The 19,517-nt window shown below is 40.2% G+C and overlaps 1 protein-coding gene across 1 annotated transcript in view; it reads left to right on the top strand.

The window, feature by feature from the left end:
- The first annotated feature begins 1,890 nt into the window (after positions 1–1,890).
- Positions 1,891–19,517, top strand: part of klf5l (Kruppel like factor 5 like) — a 26,517-nt gene continuing 8,890 nt past the window's right edge. The window contains exons 1-3 of the mRNA XM_080040371.1: positions 1,891–2,196; positions 13,734–14,739; positions 15,845–15,904. Of these exons, the coding sequence (XP_079896497.1) occupies positions 2,056–2,196; positions 13,734–14,739; positions 15,845–15,904 (1,207 nt within the window). The 5' untranslated portion in view covers positions 1,891–2,055. The remainder of the gene's footprint in view (positions 2,197–13,733; positions 14,740–15,844; positions 15,905–19,517) is intronic.

The following is a 19,517-nucleotide window of genomic DNA, read 5'->3' as shown; positions in this document are numbered from 1 at the left end:
AATAAAAACGAAATACAATGTTGTTTAAACTCAACAGTTCCAGACTGCGGTGAAGTTGGAAAGATGTTGACAGATTTGAACTTGGGGGATCAATAAATCATAAGCAAAACGTTATTAAAACACAAACAATGCTTATGAAGAGGCATGTGTCTGAACATGAACTCAGGGGTGCCTGTTTATAGGTTAATTACTGTTTGGTGTCAATCTATCAGTTGAACCTGATTAGTGGTGTTAATATGGGCTTAGTGCCCATACAGTAAAAATCTTCAAACATGTTGGTGCAGCTAAATAAATAACAACACAGACTATTTTGTCAGTGAGGCATAGGAACATTTTGACAAAACACATTTTTCTGTGATTGTAAGTTACTGCATCCGTGCAAATACACTGCCCCATCTTATTACCACACTGGTCCACACATCCAGACAAAGTTAAAGCTCTCCTCATGAAGTTGTGTTAAAGTAAACAGTGCTAAAACAACTAAACTGAGTGCCAGAATCACTGGCATTTCATATGTCAACGCTGACGAAAGCAGCTGTGTTGTGGGTCACTATTTGACGCTAATACATTTGACTTCGCTCAATCCAAACGTGAGCAAGTATTTCGATTTTCCTTTCCCAGACGAGGGTGTGTCATCTTTAACCAAAGCAAGAATAGAAGAGTATATTTTACTCCTGCGTCTTTAAAATAAATGAGTAAGTACATTGTTTGGGAGACAATGAAAGGCAGATGCAGTTATTTTTTCTTCAAGTTTATCCTGTTGCTATTTAGGTGGAGTCAAACCTCTCAAATCAAGTCACCCAATTACATGTGTCACTTTCAATTGTCAAATATGTATTTATCAACACATAAATACACATCTGATTGTTTCTATTAATTCATTTCTCATTCTTGTGTGTATCTGTTGATGGCCATCATGACTACAGCTTCAGAATGAACACGCTGTAACATGCATTTGAAGTGCACAGTCATGGCAACTATTTGTTATTTCCTGTGTGTTTGTAATAATCCATCATGCAAAGTAATGGAGCAATGAGCAAAGATGGGACACAATGTCCAAGTAGGATGTCCAACTAAAATTATATGGGGAAAAAAGAGGGGCAATACAGCCACGTTTTTTTTTTTTGTCTGCTACATCTTAAATTTAACCTGGTAATTCTACTATTTCACCAGACTATTGTTGAATACAATAGGTTTTAAATGTTTGCACAGGCACAGGGGAGCTTTATCAGCATGACTCATTTATTTCTAACTGGGAGACAGGGATATACAGAATTGCGAAAATATATAAAAACTGCAGTAAGACCAGGAAGATTTTTTTTTACCCAAACCAGCAGTTATGGCTTGCAGGTTTTCGTCAGAACAACGGAAATACTCAATCTGTATTTCACTTACAAATATGATCTCGTTCACTGTGCAATTGTATGCTCATCCTCTATTTCTATTCTATTCTATTCTTCTATTTAAAAGATGCCATTTACTTAGGGTGCATTTCCCAGGTTTATGTTAATTATACATGTATTGTATTGTGTGTACACTGACAGCAAATTCCTTTTATAATATCATACAGTTGGCCCGATATAATAAATTGCTTATAATATAGGCCTAGTTTCATATACACAGCGTGTGTGTGTGTGTGTGTGTGTGTGTGTGTGTGTGTGTGTGTGTGTGTGTGTGTGTGTGTGTGTGTGTGTGTGTGTGTGTGTGTGTGTGTGTGTTTTGTTTGTTTGTTTGAGGGGACCATACCTCACCTTTCCAGTTGTTTTTCCTCCCTTCCTGAAGTAGGCTATCTCAGGTGAATCCCGCCTGCCTCCACGCATCTGATTGGACCATTGGACCCATCCTCTCCTCTGATTGGCTGCGCCGTCACCTCAGGTAGCATGTCCATACTTGAGCTCAGGTAAAACCTACCTGTGAGGAAGAGGAGACAGAGAGGGAGGGCTGAGGAATTATTCCGTTGTTTCCAGCTCCTTTAAGGCGCAGTCAACAGCAGTTACTCTATGTGCTCATAACCGCAATTTAAAACTAGATATATTTGTGTAAGTAAAAAGTGTGATGGCAACGACTGTAGGACTGGCCATGAATCCGCCGCATACGACAGACGAAAGGGCGGTTTTCACGCAGCTGAAGCCGGTGAGGATGTCGGGAGCGGAAGGCGCCGAGGAAGCGTCCGTGTTTGAGGACGTCAAACCCGGGGTGAGAGTCTCCGCCGACCCGCTGAGGCCCGGCCTCTCTGGGTGTTTACAAATAAAATAAAAATGTCATTCATTATTTATTTATTTATTGGATAATTTTTACTTTTCCTTTGATTTTCATGTTCAAGCAGAGAGAATGGCTGCATGTGCAGGTTTTAGTTCATTTTTAAACGGTCGTTTTTGAGTGCATAACGCTGCTATGACATGTAGTCACTTGAGCTCTAGGCTATGCGTTTTACTTTTTTCTATATACCAGGTTGTTTTACCTGTGAAAAGAAGTAGCTCACCTGTACCGGCAGGTAGATCGATTGATAGGTTAAAGTCCTACACAGACACATGACATATGACATGTTAGAAAACGCAGGTAAAGTTTACCTGTAAGCTGTGTTAGCAGCAACAAGTGGCAGCTCTCCAATGCAAATGATTCAGTCAAACCTAATTTATAGTTCTGTAGGCTAATATAAGGGAGATGGATTTTAGTATAGGCTACATTTGGCTTGAAGTTGCTGTGCATTTATGTTGTTTTTAAAGATGGTGTTAATATATTAGCAGACACACAATGCACGTGCAAAGATTGTATTAATTTTAAGTATGCCATATCATTGCATACTGTAAAGTTATTCCAGGGTACAGAAAAGGTGATGCAATCCGTCACGGTTAACATATTTGTCAAAAACCTACGACAAAGCTTATCATACTTGTTAAACATTGGAGTTTCTTTGCCAACAAACAAGCTTGTTATACATGTTATGTTGGTGATTATGAATTTATAATGAAGTTAATACCCTGTCGTTTTTACTTATTGTGATTATTACGCATACACTACGGTGAGTTAGTGAGGACACAAGCATACATGCATTTTTTTGCTTGTTTGATAAAATTCAGATGCTGCTGCAGAAGTAGTTAAGTCATGGGACTGGATCACATGACTTCAGGAGATTGTATTTTTACACAAGTCAACCATTGCATTCCTTTGTAGATTTGTCCATTGAAGATAGTCGGCGAATACCTGTCGTTGATCATTTCAGGAAGTAACGTGTCGTGTTTTAGCGGGTGGATCGTTAGACATGATTGGTAGAAAAAATGACCAATAATGACCACACCACCACCACCTCCAACGGACAACAGCATAGACATGACAGCTGCATTAAACTTAAATGGCTTGGTGATTGTCCGTTGGCCTTACATGATCACAACAGAGCACAAAACAGAAACCGGACACTTTGGTAAGGTGCTGAGTTTGGCCTCCTGCCATTTGTTTGGTAAACAGGTGGCAGACCACGACACGCTTGAATCCTAAACTGCCTTTGGGTCTCACATGACCAGTAATGCAGAGCCCCCAGTAGATTTGGTAGTTTAAAAAGATTGCTTGTTCACATACTGTAGGTCTTGGTGCTTTCTCTTAATTTGGGCTGCTCCATTCTGATAGTGTTGTAACGTGTGCGGATATGATGCAGTCTTTGTCATATGTTCTGTGCTTGTGTGTAACATATTCCTCACAAAGCATTGTGCGTTGAGTATAGGCTGGGCTTATGGTGTTGTTTTTTATTCAAACATTCAAAGGAACGTGGTCGAATGCTGGATCTGTTTTGAACAAACGTTATCGGCATTGTCAACTGAACAGGTGCGATGGCAGAAGCTCTCCCAACATCTCCCACTAGTAGTCAAACACATCTGTATTTCTCCATGTCGGTACAGTTTAGATGTAGTAATATTGGCTTGATGCAGCAGTGTTACTTGGACACCTGATTTTATGCGATTAGAATTTGTCTTTGTTATCTTCTTTACTTTAGATAGCTAGTCCCCTTTTTATACCACTGTCATAAGCTCAAACAGATTGTACATTGCCCTAAAAGGCAAATTAAGTTATTTTCTTGAAGTCCATTAAGTAATTAGTTATGTAGTCTTTAAAGTTTTCATCCTGTGTCTTCTGTGTTGACACCTTATCTGCCTACAGTATCTAGCTGCAGGTATATGTAGGCCACAGTGACTGTCGTAAACAGACAAGAATTTTTATACAGCCTTAGGGCCCGTGTCCACCTAACGCCTTTTTCCAGCGTTTAACGCTGGGAAAAGGCGTTAGGTGGACACGGGCCCTTAATGAAGTGGTTTGTGCACTTGTGGAATTCCATGAATCAGGATGTAATGTAGCTTTCATTGACTTGAGCAGCATGAGACAACATTATATGCCTTGTTTACATGAGAAAACCTCTGATAGTCTTCATTGTTGCTTAAAATAAACCATGTTGACAACTTACAAGCAAACGTTTTAACAAAATAAAATGTTTTATCTGCGACAACATGGGAATGTCCCATTATTGGCTGACATTCGCTTAACTGCTTTGTTCTCTTCTTTCTTGTGGCTGTGTAACGTGCTGCTTGATGTTATGCAAAACACGACGTTGTCAAGAACAAAGAGGTCTAATGGCTAAGTGAAATAGTCACCCCCTCCGACAAATAAATGCCATCCACATGGCTGAGATGGTTTACCTTATGTGCTCTCGGTTCACCATCAAAGTGTGTGAAGTGTGTTACCCTCATAGACACTCACACTAAAGGCTCCTCCTGTTTGAAACAAAGCTCTAGACAGGAGAAGATGAGGCAGACATACAATAGGTTTACAAATCATTCAAGACACAACAAAGATTTATGACAAAAAAAAATGTTGGCTTCTTGTCTTTTTTCACTTTTTCTTTCTGTCCCACTGAGATAGTTATTTGTGTGTTGGTGTGTGTGTGTGTGTGTGTGTGTGTGTGTGTGTTCTTAATTGAGACGGTTTCGTGACAGCAGTATGTTGCCCAACCTGTCTGAGCAGGGCCTGCATCTCTACAGGCCTCCAGGCAATGGAGAGAATGATAAAAGGTCGACTTCATGAGAAAGTCACAGCAGCAGTAAAAAAAAGGCTTAGTGGCCCCTTCAAACACCCATTACATGCAGGTATTTTACCTCCAATTAGATAAAAACCTGTCTGTAAAATGAACTCAATGGTCCTTTGAGTGAGTCCTATGAAATGTGCCATGATTGTTTCTTAATCAGTTCCAAGCTGAAAATCTAACATTGATCCTATAAAATGTCCATTCATGTGCAGTTGAGTAAGTGCCCACTTGATGAATGTTAGCCGAAAATGATGTTATAAAATGATAATAATTATAATAATAATAATTATAAAAAAAGTTATGGTCCCCTCCAACTCCTGATAGCAAATATTTGATCCCCTATGGCATTCCGCTAACATGTGTATAGGGTTAGAGTGCACACAGATAGTTTATGACCTATCTGACAAGTAGGCAAGTTTCTTTTTCTCTGAAAACTACTGCGGCTTTTTTTAACAGTTTAATGAGGTCAACTTTTTGTGTTTTAGTCTGTGTTTTAGCCTTACCAGACATGACTTGGCTGTATTGTATGAATTGATAAGATACTTCATGAATTGCCACTTGATAGCGGCACCTTTAGTAGTCCAGCTTTGTATGCAACAATTACTTTCATTTTCAAGACTTTCTTTGTTTTCAGTTTTATGTCTGTCATTTGGAAACTTATCCTTTAGTTTTCTTCCAAACATAGTGCTTATTCTGTCCTGGAAATAACCTGTTCATGTTTCTCAGCAAGTAATGGCAGAATAAGTCACTAATATGAAACCTATTTCCAGATTCTTTGTCTTTAAGTCACCAGTGGGTTTCCTGTAAGACTGGGCATAGACGCCAGGGGAAGTTACACAATAACTTCCTGGCGTACAGATCAAAAAGATCAATACTCAGATATGGTTAAAACTTGGTTTTCATGATCCTTTTTTTTTTTTTTCACATCCTGGGACTTTCACTGGGACCTTGCTTTGAGTTTGTGCTTCTAATCTGACATTTGATCACACCGGACTGACTGTCTTCCTTGTGTAACCCGTCAAATGTAACTTGCCATGAGTGAATTGGTGTACAGTGGCTTTCTTTGCGCTTTTATCGGCATCCCTGGTTGCTGACAGAAGTTTTCATGATGCTGTAGGCTGAAATGGTTTTCAGTTTGACTAATGATTTGACTTCCAGGTCAACACATGCACCTGATTTGCATCTGACTAAAGCATCTGCTGACAGCGAGTCTCAGCTCGCAGAATCCCACACTGATTGGTGAGTTGTGATGAGACCAAACATGATTAATATTTTGCTTTGTACATTCTTGGAAGACGGCCGGAGAAATTAGGACGATTTTGCAAATGTAGAAATACTTGGATTGGATTTGATATTGGAAAATGAGGGACTTTGTTTGTCTCTTGTTTTCTGCTGGTATCATTGATTTGGAACACAACAAAGTACATACTATTGAATGAATTGATTTCTGACTATAAACAGTGTGTTATGAGTGTTGTTAACTTGACACTGACCTGAATTACTTGTCTGTTCATCAGAGTGCTCCTGGCTCTTGAATCTTCTCAGATATCATTGACTGGGTGCAAAACAATTTGAAATAGAGCAGCATAGACAAATAAATCTGAAAACATCCATTTTTTAAGGCGACAGAACAACTCACTTTAAAGTTCAAGGAATTGGTTTTAATACATCAACAAAATCACAAAATTGTCCTTCTATTCTGTTGTGCAGATTTCCTCACATCCTTCCAGACATGAACCTGATTGTAGCGTTTTCTTTCCACTCTTTGTCAGCTGTGGTGAACCTGAATCATTATTGGGGGGAAAAACAATGTCACTGTCTGAGCAAGTTTTTAATATATTGGCCTGATGATGATTTGATGAAAACCCATTAATCAGTCTCATCCTGATTGTCAGTTCAGCAGCAGACCATGCATCAGTTCATCATTTGACTCATGCCGTTCTCTGTTGGCAATGTTTGGTTTGCTCAGTCATGTCATGCGTTACCCATCATGCCCGGCGGTGTCTCTTTACCAGACAACACAAACCACCCGCAGACAGTCAGATTTTACTGTTTCCTAAGGCCTGTGGTCTGCACACTCATTTGCCGAAGCCGCTAAAATCTCTTCAGTGACTATCACTAAAGAACAAAGGTCTGGAAAAACAGTGTTAATTGTTCTGCTGAATATATAAACAAAGGGTGAAATCATCCTTTGGGTTTAGTGTCAGTATCTTTAAACTTGTAGGTACAGGATGCGAATGTCTGTCCACGTCATTTCCCAAAGAAGTTGTCCTGACCTAGTTTTTTTTTTTAATTCAGGATCTTCAGGCATTTTGAATTCCTTTAAAATTGTAAAATGATAGTGAAACAAAACAGAAACAGTTGCAGGCTACAAAACCGAATCAATGAGGAATGACTCCGGACACCCAACCCCCACCAAGCTAAATTTGAGGAGGAACCTTCTCTGTTTTGTTGGACAATATTGAACAAAAGGTGAGAAGAAATAGGAGACAGGACGAGGATAACACGTTACACACGTTATTGTTAGGACAAATTGTTGACCTCAATATTGAAGCTCAGTTGCAAAAGAATTCTGTTCCCAAATCATTTCTACGACGTACTTGAAATCAATGTGACAAACAATTATGATTTGTATTCACAAGAAACCCAGTTATTATTTTTCACGTTATTGCCCTTATTGGTATTATTTGTAAACTGCTGGCGACAGATTCTTGAGTTAACGCTTGTCTTGCACTTTGTACCACTGTAATAGGAAGCAAAAACAAGGCCTCCATATCTTTCCCTTCATCGCTGGTCATAAAAAAACGGCACCGCAGTCTCAAAGGTTTTGTTTTTTGCTCCGATGACCCCACCATGATTTCTGCTCTGTTGGGTTACAGCGGGCGGACCGACGGGGGCTCTGACACTATCAGTTCAGTTTTATGGAGATCCAAAGGCGACTGGCCACCGATTCTCTGCATTCCTACGAGTCATAAAGGAGACGTGGTGGGCGGGCACAGCCATTTGTTTTGCAATTAAAAGGGGACGGAGTGAGATGGCAGACCTTGTAGCTTGGACACTTCCGGCTCAGAGGGAGCGGAATGGATTGAAAAGGTCACTAAAGACAGAGGAGATATTATAATAATTTAAAAAAATTAAGATATTTTTTTGGCATTTTCAAGCTTTATTTGATAGTATGGAGAGGGGTAGAGAGGGAGATGACATGCAGAGAACGACCCGGGCCAGATTCGAACCCAGGTCTGCTGCAACAAAGACTGAACCTCTATGGGAGGGACGCTCTACCACTACACCACGAGCACCCCAGAGGAGATATTCTTCACTGAGTCTTCCAGTGCATCGGATTTGTGAAATGAATAACAGATGTAGTTTCGATATGTTGAGAACCAGCAGCCAATTTGTCCATTCAACGTGAGAAGAGCCCGGATTGGTTAGAACCGTGTGAAAAAAGGCTTTGTTCTTTGACAACGTGGGCGATTTGGGGTAAATTCGGGACATGAGAGTTGTGAATAATTTCGAGTTTGTTATGGCATCACTGCGAACATCCCGTCTGCTTTCATCTTTTTCAAACAAATGCTGTTGTCTGGCAACAAAGTGCAGACGTCTGCAAAATCATATCAGCTGCACTCGACAAAAAAATATAACTCGGTCATCAAAAAGGAGACGTGTGGTGGATTACCGTCTCACGCAAGCTCTGAACTGAGTTCATACTGTCAATGTACTGGTGGAAATAACTGGGTGCAAGTGTTACAAAGGGGGAAAACACACAATTTAAAAACCTATACCACTGTTATACTGACTAGTCTCTTTTGAATAAATGGGGATAAAAATTAAAGCTCCTTTAAGGATGGATGTCATATCAGTTGAAAGCACAGAAACTCCCACTCTGTCCCATAAAGCAGAACAGAAGTGATAAGAGGCTGCTTGTTATCAGGCAGAAGGATTTGTAACGGAGCAGCAGTTGTACATGTTCTCCAATTATTAACTGACTGTGTCTGGGCTACAGAGACATTATGATTTGTAGATTTGTAGTTCAAATATTTTTTAGTTTTTTTTTTTGTCAAAGATAGTTAAACCTCCTACGGGGAATTTTTAAATGTTTATGAAACAGTCTAATTTGACCTCTGATGATTATATATGACCTGTAACAGCAAACGAGACCATCAGTTAAAGCACCACTATTTCTTTATGGTTATTATTAATGCCTTTGCTCGGATGCGATCTCCAGGGAACTTAGTCAAAACGATTGACGACAGGCAGACAGGAACATCCTAACATCCAAAGGTGCCACTTTAATCAACAAAAAAATCAATGTTCACCATAGCCACTTAAACACTATCAGTTTTTGTGTATTTCTCTTAGTTGAGAAGGCTCTGTCATACACATCTTTGAATTGTGAATTGAAGTCAGGCTTATCTTTAGCATAGCATGTAGAGACATAACATAAGGCATTCAATTCATTTCAACTACAAACTGCAGCTGCACACTCTGTTGATGTCTTACATGAACTTTCTTTGCATGTCCAGCACTGGCAAAATAAAGAGATGTCATTAGAAAAAAAAAATTACGCATCGGAGAACAGAGGTTAGTATAGGGGACACATAGCCAAGGGCAGTTAGGGCACCCAAGGGTTACAGCTGCCAGCGCCCCGGCAGCACAGGGCCTGTTTGTGTCCCGTCCTGAAAGGCAACACAGGAGCCTCAGTGGGAAGCAAACAGAGAAGGCTGTTTTTGTTGTCCACTGTAAATACCCAAGACTTTAATTTCACCGAGTGCTCAGATTGCACTGATGACAAGGCAGTGTGAGTTCACCAGCGACCAATGACGGACGTCTAACAGGTCCCTCGAGCAACACACTTGCATGCACACACACACTTACTCTAAGCATAAACACACAAACAGATACACACACATTATGCAAAAATGCAAAACACAAAAAAATAGAGGTGAAGAATGTAGTTTAGGCAAAGGTGTTTTCCTCATTTCGATTTAAAATAATATACATTAACAGTAAATTATAAGTCTTAAGGGCTTGAAGGGAAGTTCCTACAATCACAAACTAAGGTTAAATCAAAAATGTCAAACATGTCAAATCATGCACATAAATATGCACTTATAAATAAACCTTTGATACAAAACTGACACACCCACGCGTGAAAAAGAAATAAAACACCTGCAAATACAAAGAGCGGATCCTTGAGGCTGAAATGCCCATGTAGCAATAACCCTCCAAGGCTTGTGTTGTGTGTGAAATAATATCAGCAGATTAATAATAGAGAGATGGGGTGTGTGTGTGTGTGTGTGTGTGTGTGTGTGTGTGTGTGTGTGTGTGTGTGTGTGTGTGTGTGTGTGTGTGTGTGTGTGTGTGTGTGTGTGTGTGTGTGTGTGTGGGTGTGTGTGTGTGTGTGTGTGTGTGTGTGTGTGTGTGTGTGTGTGTGTTAGTGTTAACGGTGCTGGCACTTGAAGCATTGCCGATGAATACCAGTGTTGAAACAGGGCCTTCTCTGCTGCTTTGTGCCTCCTGTTCTGACCTCGAACACATCAGCACCTCGTTAGGTCATTTTCCCCCCAAATCAGTCCATTCACTCCAGGACTGCTCTGTTGGTTGCAGTTCATGCAGTTCATTTCCCACTAATACATCAAGACAACTAACTACATCATGCAGGTGCTCAAAATGCACTTAAGCCTCTGGAAACCATGGTCTCAAATAGTGCAAAGGAAATTGAATATGTGATATCAAGGTTGTGTGTCTTAATAAGATTTAACAACAATCTGATTGAAAATAAATCTTCATAAATATTATACAACTGAAAATGACAATATCTTTCACTGTCTCTCATTCCAGCCGTCATCCTTTGTTCAGCGCTGTTGTCGCCTTGACGATCAGATATTTCTGGCAGCTCTATTTTTACCTTCACATTGTTTAGCTTTCGCTGCGTGGTTGCCATGCCTTCCACCCTTGATTGATTTGGCTGAGGGCTTTTATTTTCTTCATCTTCTTCTTCATGCGTCAAATCGCTTAATCACTTCCATCAGCCACACCCACGGAGGGAAGACTCTGTTTTTGTGTGCTTGTGTGTAGTTGAGTGTGTAGCTGGTAAGTTGGTGTGTGTATCTGAGCGTACGTGCTTTCATTTGTGTATATTTGTATTTGCATGCATGCATACTTTTTTTGCATTTTTGTGTCACATGCATTTGCTTTTTTTGCATTTTTGTGTTGCATGCATTTATGCAAGTGTGTGTGTGTGTGTGTGTGTGTGTGTGTGTGTGTGTGTGTGTGTGTGTGTGTGTGTGTGTGTGGTCTGCAGCTCAGATTCTTCATGAAACGGGCTTGTGCACCTCTAAAGGAGCGACTGTCTGCTTCAGCGACTCTGAATGGCACACACACACACACACAGACACACACACATATACACACACGTACAAACACACACAGACACACACACACACCAGTTAATCAGGTTTAAGATCAGATAATGCCATCCACTCTTAACAAAGGAAAATGCGTGCAATTTATTTTCTTATACTCTCATCCACCTGTTCAGTCTTGTTGCTTAAAGACAAACTTTTTCTCATTATTTAAACAAAGGTACTAACTCTGTACCTTTTATCACCCGTCACACGAGATCAAATTTGAGTGACAGTTGCATTTTCCTCGCTACATAAGCAAACACCAGTAAATGTCAACAGATTTTAATTCTTGTATTGTACTGTTCAGTTCTTTGGCGTGGGAAAAAAAAGTGTTCCACCAAGGTCTAAGCTACTTGCAACCAATGAGAAGACCATGAATGAAAATATAAATAGTAATGCTTTGTGTGGAATAAACCAGTCGGGCAGATAACTGTGTGTTTATGTAGGTAGAGAAAAGGTGTATAGCATTGTACGGAGTTGTCATCACATATAATAAGATGAGAAAGTCTTATTCGGGAATTCTTACTGTGTTACTTCTAAGTCTATTAACTTTAAATGTCTGGGGTTGGTTGAACCACAAAAATAAGCTCTTGGCTATTTCTTGGTTAATGTGTTCTTTGCATGCAATGTGTCTGCGGTATCACCTCAGAGCTAAAGATGGTTTCATCAAGACATAAACTCAGAGTGGTGCACCTGTCTCTATCAACAATCTAGGTGATCATATCACAACTTTTTACAATTTTGGATTGGGAAATTCATAGTGACAGTTTGATTGAATGAGCCAATAGTCTCAGAACAAACACATCCCATACAGTATAGCTGAGACCTGTGTCTCCATTTTGATTGGCTTATGATTTTATGATCTCTTTTCCCACTTATTTACTTTACTTCCTGGTTGCATCTTCATGTTTGTATCCAACATCAAATTGAAATGACACATCACTTCCTGTATCTTAGTAGATGTTTCCTAGGAAACCACTGTTGCACGCTGGAAGCTCACAATAGCATAAGGGAAAGCCTTAAACGTGTATACTTACAGTATACAGTATACTGCAAAACTGCATATATCTGATTCTGTACAAACATCTTGAGAAATATTACCACAATTGCATCATCACCCAATGATCAACTGATACATGTCATCAAAGCAAGAGCAATGGCACCAATAGCTCTTTACTATTTTTCCTTCACGACTTTACATTCTGCCAATTTGCATTCTAACCAAACTCAAAAACAGTTCCCGATCGCTGATACATACTTAACATCTACAAATAAGCAGCGGTTGGCTGTTTGTCAGGGCAGTTTGCTCCACTGGGAAACAGGAATGTGAGCTATGACAGAGGGGAGTATGATAAAAGGATGGAGGAGGAAGTCTTGGTACCAGTTTCTCTAAAAACCTCTCTTTTATCCATTCTTAAAAAGATTAATTCATTCTCTTTTAATGACTCTGCTGTCTTTCTCTCTCTCCTCCAATACATGTACAGATATTTGGCTTTACTCGTTTTAATAACCGTTTGCCATGTCACAGCCACCTTATCACCATCTGCAGTCTATTAATCTAAAAAAAAAGTACAGTGCTTAAACAAATACTCTAGCCTGTGTTGATGTTAAACAAATACTGCGCCAAACAGTAGCCACTGATGTTTCCATGGCTGTGTTTTCCGACAGCTTCTTAAATCCTATAAAAAGGTAATTTGGTTGACGTGAATATGTTAATTCTTTGTCTAAAGGGTTGTTGTGTGTCTTTGGATTTTAACAAGAGAAGTGCTTCTGTGGAGATACAACCCCAAGCACTGGTACTAGTGGTAGATAAAAAAAAATGTTGTTGAAGCAAACTGTCCGGCATAGCTGTGTAGTCATGTTTTGTTGTTTACCCCTAAAAGAAAAAGTAAAAGCTTTGTTCTCTTAATTAACCTTTTTGCACAAAGCAACGTTTGAAAAAATCATAAAGAAAAAATCCATCATCAAAAAGGAAAACTCACGATGACAGTAGAATAGACCAAGATGCACTACATCTTCTAGACAGGTAGGATGTGTGCATTTGAACAGCCACAATCCTGGACACACCTTTGTTTTCATGAACTAGTTGTCTGTTTATATGGTAGTGGGCTCAAATTTGACTCAGGATGAGGTCCTTATCTTTCTTTCCCTGTATAAAGGGCAGGCATTGAAAATGAAGGGTTGTAGTCAATTGTAACCTCTTTATGAACGCTGAATTAATCTTTTAACCTTCTCTTTCATTTGTTTCCTTTCAGACTGTAATAGAGTTGGACAAATACTTCCCGCTGGTGGGCAGTCCTCTCCTGAGCGTCCCAACCACCGAAACCGTCGACAAGAAATACAGACGAGAGAGCGCCTCTGTGGTGGACGAATTCTTCTCCGATGAAAAGCCCACTGCCCCGTACAGCCTTAACATCAACGTCATCCTGCCCAGCACCACCCACCTGCGCACAGGCCTCTACAGACCCAACACAAAGACCCTCACTCAGCAGCAGATCAAAATAGAGCCCGGCCTGGAGGTCCCCTGCTCCATTCACACCACCACAGCCAACACCCAGGCCTTACCAGACTTCACCTCTGTCTTCAGCATGCCGCCTGTAGTCAACAATGTGTTCATCAAGCCGGGCATGAGCGCTGGAGGGGTGGCCACTTTGCCCGCGGGCTCCCAGCAACAGCAACAGCAACAGCAACAGCAGCAGCAACAGCAACATTTGGACACAGAGCTTCACATTGGCCCCCCAGCCCCACAGTCACAAGTCTACCACATGCCCGTCACCAGCTGTGGAGACCTCACCATGACTTTCTCCCACGCCAGTCCATCATCGGGGGGGCACGCCTCCTCCAACAACAGCGGCAGGACCATGTTTAACCTGGGCAGTGTCGCGTTGCAGACGAGCAATGGTAACTACATGATGTCAGAGCACCAGCTTCAGCAGCAGCAGCAGCAGCAGCAGCAGCAGCAGCAGCAGCAGCACCACGGTTACTACCAAGTCTCTCCCAGCAACTTATCCCAGCAAACAGGGTCCCACAGTCTGCCCCCCTCGCCCCCAAACTCTCAGCCCGGCAGCCCGGACGGCCAGGCAGAGCTGCTCAGCTTAGCGTCTACGTACCAGCAGCGTCTGGGAGGCATGAAGCTGACGGGCTTGTCCCCTCACGCCATGCTGATGACACACGGCCAGGGAGTCCTCACAGGCCCCAAGTACAACAGGAGGAACAACCCGGAGCTGGAGAAGAGGAGGATCCACTTCTGTGACTTCCAAGGTATGTCTGCTGTATTTGCATTTAACTGAAAAAAATTATATCAAAGCTAAACTTGGGAGGGAATGTAACTTATTAGGTTTCAAGAAGTTCTATTTGTGTCATTTACTTAAGTGACTGTCTTAAAACTCAATAGTTAAATTGCACACGTTGCACGTCAAGACTACAGTAGAGTAAAAATAGGTTTAGTGAAACCCTTCTGAATCGTTGGACTCTTACCTCCAACTGGGTAACTCAGTGTTTTGTGTAAACATGAAATACATAATGTTGCGGTCGCTGCCGTTGTCATTATTATTTTAGCTTTGTTTACTTCTCTGACGCTCTCCTGCGACATAGCACATGTTGGTGATGTCAGTCTTTTGCCACTGCACTGTGCCGCCTGCCCCGCCTTGCATTGAGCACATTACATTCCTCTGATCAAATGTAGAACGCCTCAGGCCACATGCACAACTGTATGCAATCCAATATCGGCCTATACACACAATGAGTAAATATTTCAGCGCTAGCACGGTCTACTTCCATTTTTTAACAGGAGAAACACACATGATCAGAATCTTGAGTCATGATCTGATTTACAACTTCAGCAGGTTTCTTCAAATTGATTTCCACCCATGTCGCTGATGTGTAAAAATGCTCAAATCTCCCAAAGCAAAAGCACATATTATGCAAATCTGTCCGTCATAGTCTACCGCTCTCATTGACGCCTGAAAGAACATCACACATCAAAACACGGAAACCAGATTGCTACCATACTTGATGTACATTTAACACAGTCAATTATTGAGTCTCATATGTTAGCCTTCAAGACTACATCGTCAACCGTGTCTGTGAATAGGGATTAAGTTTCGGTTACCAATGGTCAAGTTGACCTTCCTCTCCATTGATCTTCTTGGCGAAAAATATATGAATGAGTTATCCCTGTTTGTATCCACGGGTATGTAACTGGGTAACAGGTGAAAAACAACTCAATAAAACGGCACATTTTCTCCTTGGAAACCACTTTATGGCCTAGGAAAAGCTTTGCCTCAAGTCAGAACACTTCCGCTCATGATTTATCTTTCTCTCTCTCCCTCTCTCTCTCGCTCTCTCTCTCTCTCTCTGATTTCAGGATGCACCAAAGTTTACACAAAGAGCTCCCATCTGAAGGCACACCAAAGGACGCACACAGGTAAGAAAACTGTTCTTGGTTGTTTTAACTTGATGAAGGATACCCATGCAACTGGACCTACATTTTACTATATTTTTGCCATGATACTTTATTGCACATCCCTGAGCGATCTGAAAGGTGAATCTAAAATAGTCCATTACCCTTATTTTTCTGCCCATGTTTTTTTTATATCTTATCTATTTACTCCGTCCAGTTTTCAAGGAATAACCATTGACCATCAAGCTACAATCTTAACCAGTGCTGACATTAGCCTCAGCTGGCTCCAGCTTATTTATTTGTACATCGCATATTTTGTCACATTGCCAGTTTCGATCCACCCAGTAACTATGATAGAGATGAGAGAACACACAATGAAACGGAAAAGTCAACATGGACGCGACATTACTTCACTCGTGATTATTTTTTATTTTTTTTTACCGTGATTATACATGCTCATACCTGTCCACTGAGCTTCCCCAGAGAGAGAGAGAGAGACAGAGACAGAGAGAGAACAAAGAAGGAAGGGAGGAGGGGAGGATGAAGTGAAGGAGGAGGAAAAAATAAATAGGGAAGACACGCAGTTAAAAGCAAGGCCAAACCAGTTACTCCTGCTTTTCAGTCCCCATTCACAGGATAGCGGAGGGAGTAAGGTGGTGGGGGGGGGGGGTATGGGGGGTTTGCAGAATGGGGGGAAGGCTAGTTTCGATGTGTTTCCCTTCTGTAAGATGACACCTGCAGCCTCAGACCCAGATTTTGTAGATTTACTCATGCGTTAAAAAGCTGTAGTGTGAAAACAGTGACGGAGGGAAGGAGTGGACACGTGAATGAATGCAAATAGAAACAGGTCTTGCTATGGTCATAGAGAGATAAGATGACTCTTTATGGATACCAGTGGGGAAGTTGGGTTGTTGCAGACAAATGGAGTATGAAATATGCAGTGAGAATAGTAAACAATACTATGCAAAATAGCAGTAAGAGTGGAGAGAAAATATACAAGTATGTTGTTTAAGAGGCAAGGCAAGTTTATTTCTAAAGCAAAATTCGGACACAAGGCAATTCAAAGCTTGCAAATCAGTGTGAGGCTGTAAAAACCATTCACCACCTGGAAGAGGTTTTGTTTTTAAAATGAGATTAAATGTCCAAACTGCCAATCTCCTATGTTCCCCTGTAGGTATGCTTCTAAATTTGCATGCATGATGTGGCCATAGAAGTTACCAACAAGCACACACAGTTGAAATGAGCGTGTGCAACAGTTTTCAATTAGATCTACTTGGTTGCTGGATCCCAACTGGCAGAAAATATAAAAATCCTGGTTTACTCAACTCTGTGAATTTCACAAACAGGCTTCACTTGAGATCTGGCAAAACCAGGCTTGCCTAGTCTTGTGTTTTCCATGTTAATGATGACTCATAAGTTAGACATGTTGAGCTAACTGTCCCTAACTGCCGGAAGTGTTCCAAGCAAACCCTAACCTGCACAAATACTGTATGATGAATCTAGCTTGATTAGTCTCCTTTCAATATTAATTTATCAAACAGATAGTTCACTCTTTTTAAAAGTTATTCTGAATCATTTTTATTCCATGGAGTCCCTCAAGGCTCCATCCTGGGTCCACTTTTTATTTTGTACATGTGTGCATCCTCACGGACAAAGCACGAGTAAAACTTAACTTTATATTTTTCCACCAACATTTTTCGTAACACAGTTTAATGTACATTTGGGATTCTGATTTGAAGACTGGCAAATAATCTAGTTTCAGAAGTCCAATAACTTTCTATTCGAAAGAAGAAAAAAATAGTTATTCTAACCGCTCACATTTTATACTTATGAGTAATTGGTAACCAGACACCTTACATTTTTTTTTCATTTTTCATTTAACTTTTATTTATCCTCGAGAGACCAATTTCAATGGTGTCGAGTTCAAACAAATTCCAAGGAAAAACAACAATGCATACACAATATTCAATGCAAATACATCAAATACATTAAACCAAGTTTTTGTCTCTAAACTTAGAATTTGAAAACTGTATTATTAAATCAGTCCAGTCCAGTTCAAAATCATACTGTAGGTGAGGTTGTTCTTTTTTCGTTCTGTGACTTGCATGGCTTTCATGCCTTTATCTTTCCCACAATTGATTAATGCCGCTCTGTGTTTGCCAACTTGAGTGGTAAAACCTGTTCACGCCTTCAACTCATACAGAAGGCTTCAGCCAGTCTTCTATCCATAACGTAACCCACATTATTGCCTCCTTACATTTGCTTCAAGTGGATTTTAGCATTGTTATTATTAACATTCAAGAAAGAGTAATGAAATATTAAACACAATCTTAGGAGACCCACTATATATTATGGGTGTTTAAGGCTAATTCAGACCCCAATAGGTTCCTGTTCAGAGTTATTTAATTGAACAATTTTAAAAGGCAGATAACTCTCCCAAAGCCCAAGTTGACATATTCATTGCTTGTTTCGTCATAAACCACAAAGATATTCATTTTAGAAGAATTATAGAATTGAGAATCTATACAACAGTGAATCTTCTTGGCATTTATGCTTAAAAAAATGTGTTGACTATCTAATGTCCTATAAAAAAGACTAATTGATTAGTTGTTTCTGCTGTATATGTGCCTGTCTGCACATGTAGAGTTTTCTTTTGACAACCAGAAGAAGCATTTCTATATCAATGTCAGTATTTGTAAGAGGTAGTAATTCACACTACATGTTGCATGGACACTGTCATTTGCCGTCCAAATATCTTTGTTGTGGTGAAACAGCAACCCTCATTATATCTGTATCGATTCACTGGAAGTTAGATATGATTTTGAAAGTGATAGTAACAGGAAAGTGTGTGTGTGTGTGTGTGTGTGTGTGTGTGTGCGTGTGTATTAGTGCGTGTGTGTGTGTTTGTGTGTGTGTGTGTTAGATTAACACAATTTAAACACCTTTTTTTGTTTTTAATGTCCATAACCTTTTCAACACCTCTCTATTTCTTTTACATGTTGCTTTAATTCTTTACGTCAATGCAACCTTCTCATGAGCTGTCTAGTGTTCATCCTACCGCCCACACAGTGCATGCTGGGACTGGCTCATGGCTGATGCTCAACCTGCATTGTACAAAGTTTAAGAGCTTAATGAAACAATTGTGTTATACTAGACTCCTCCAAATCAGCCTCATAAGCACCAGACTACTTGGAAAAATGTGACCAAATCAGGGCAGTTTTTGGATCTTCTTACTGTGAAACTGTTGTTATCTATGGGCGAACAGGCTTTACAGGAAAGCAGACCATCCTGGGTCACACAATGAGCAGTGCTGGAATGTAACTTAGTACTTTAACTGACGACTCGGTGCAAATCTGAGGCATTTTCACTTTACTTTGGTATTTCAGTTCCATGCTGTTGAAAAATATTGTACTTTCAATAGCTCAATAACATTTATTTGACAGCTTTCTTTACATTTCAAATGATGTTACATATAAAACATAAAAAGGTGTTTAAGTTAATACAAATGTACTTGATTATAAATGGAAAAAATTCTAAATAAATGCTAAAATAAAATATATAATTCATGATGTGACACTTGAATACTTTTACTTTGATACTTTACGTATAGTACCAAGTAGTTTTAGGCTATGATACC

This window comes from Ammodytes marinus (assembly GCF_949987685.1).
Source record: "Ammodytes marinus genome assembly, chromosome: 14".
Taxonomy (NCBI): Eukaryota; Metazoa; Chordata; class Actinopteri; order Uranoscopiformes; family Ammodytidae; genus Ammodytes; species Ammodytes marinus.
This window is presented reverse-complemented; position numbering and strand designations above follow the sequence as displayed.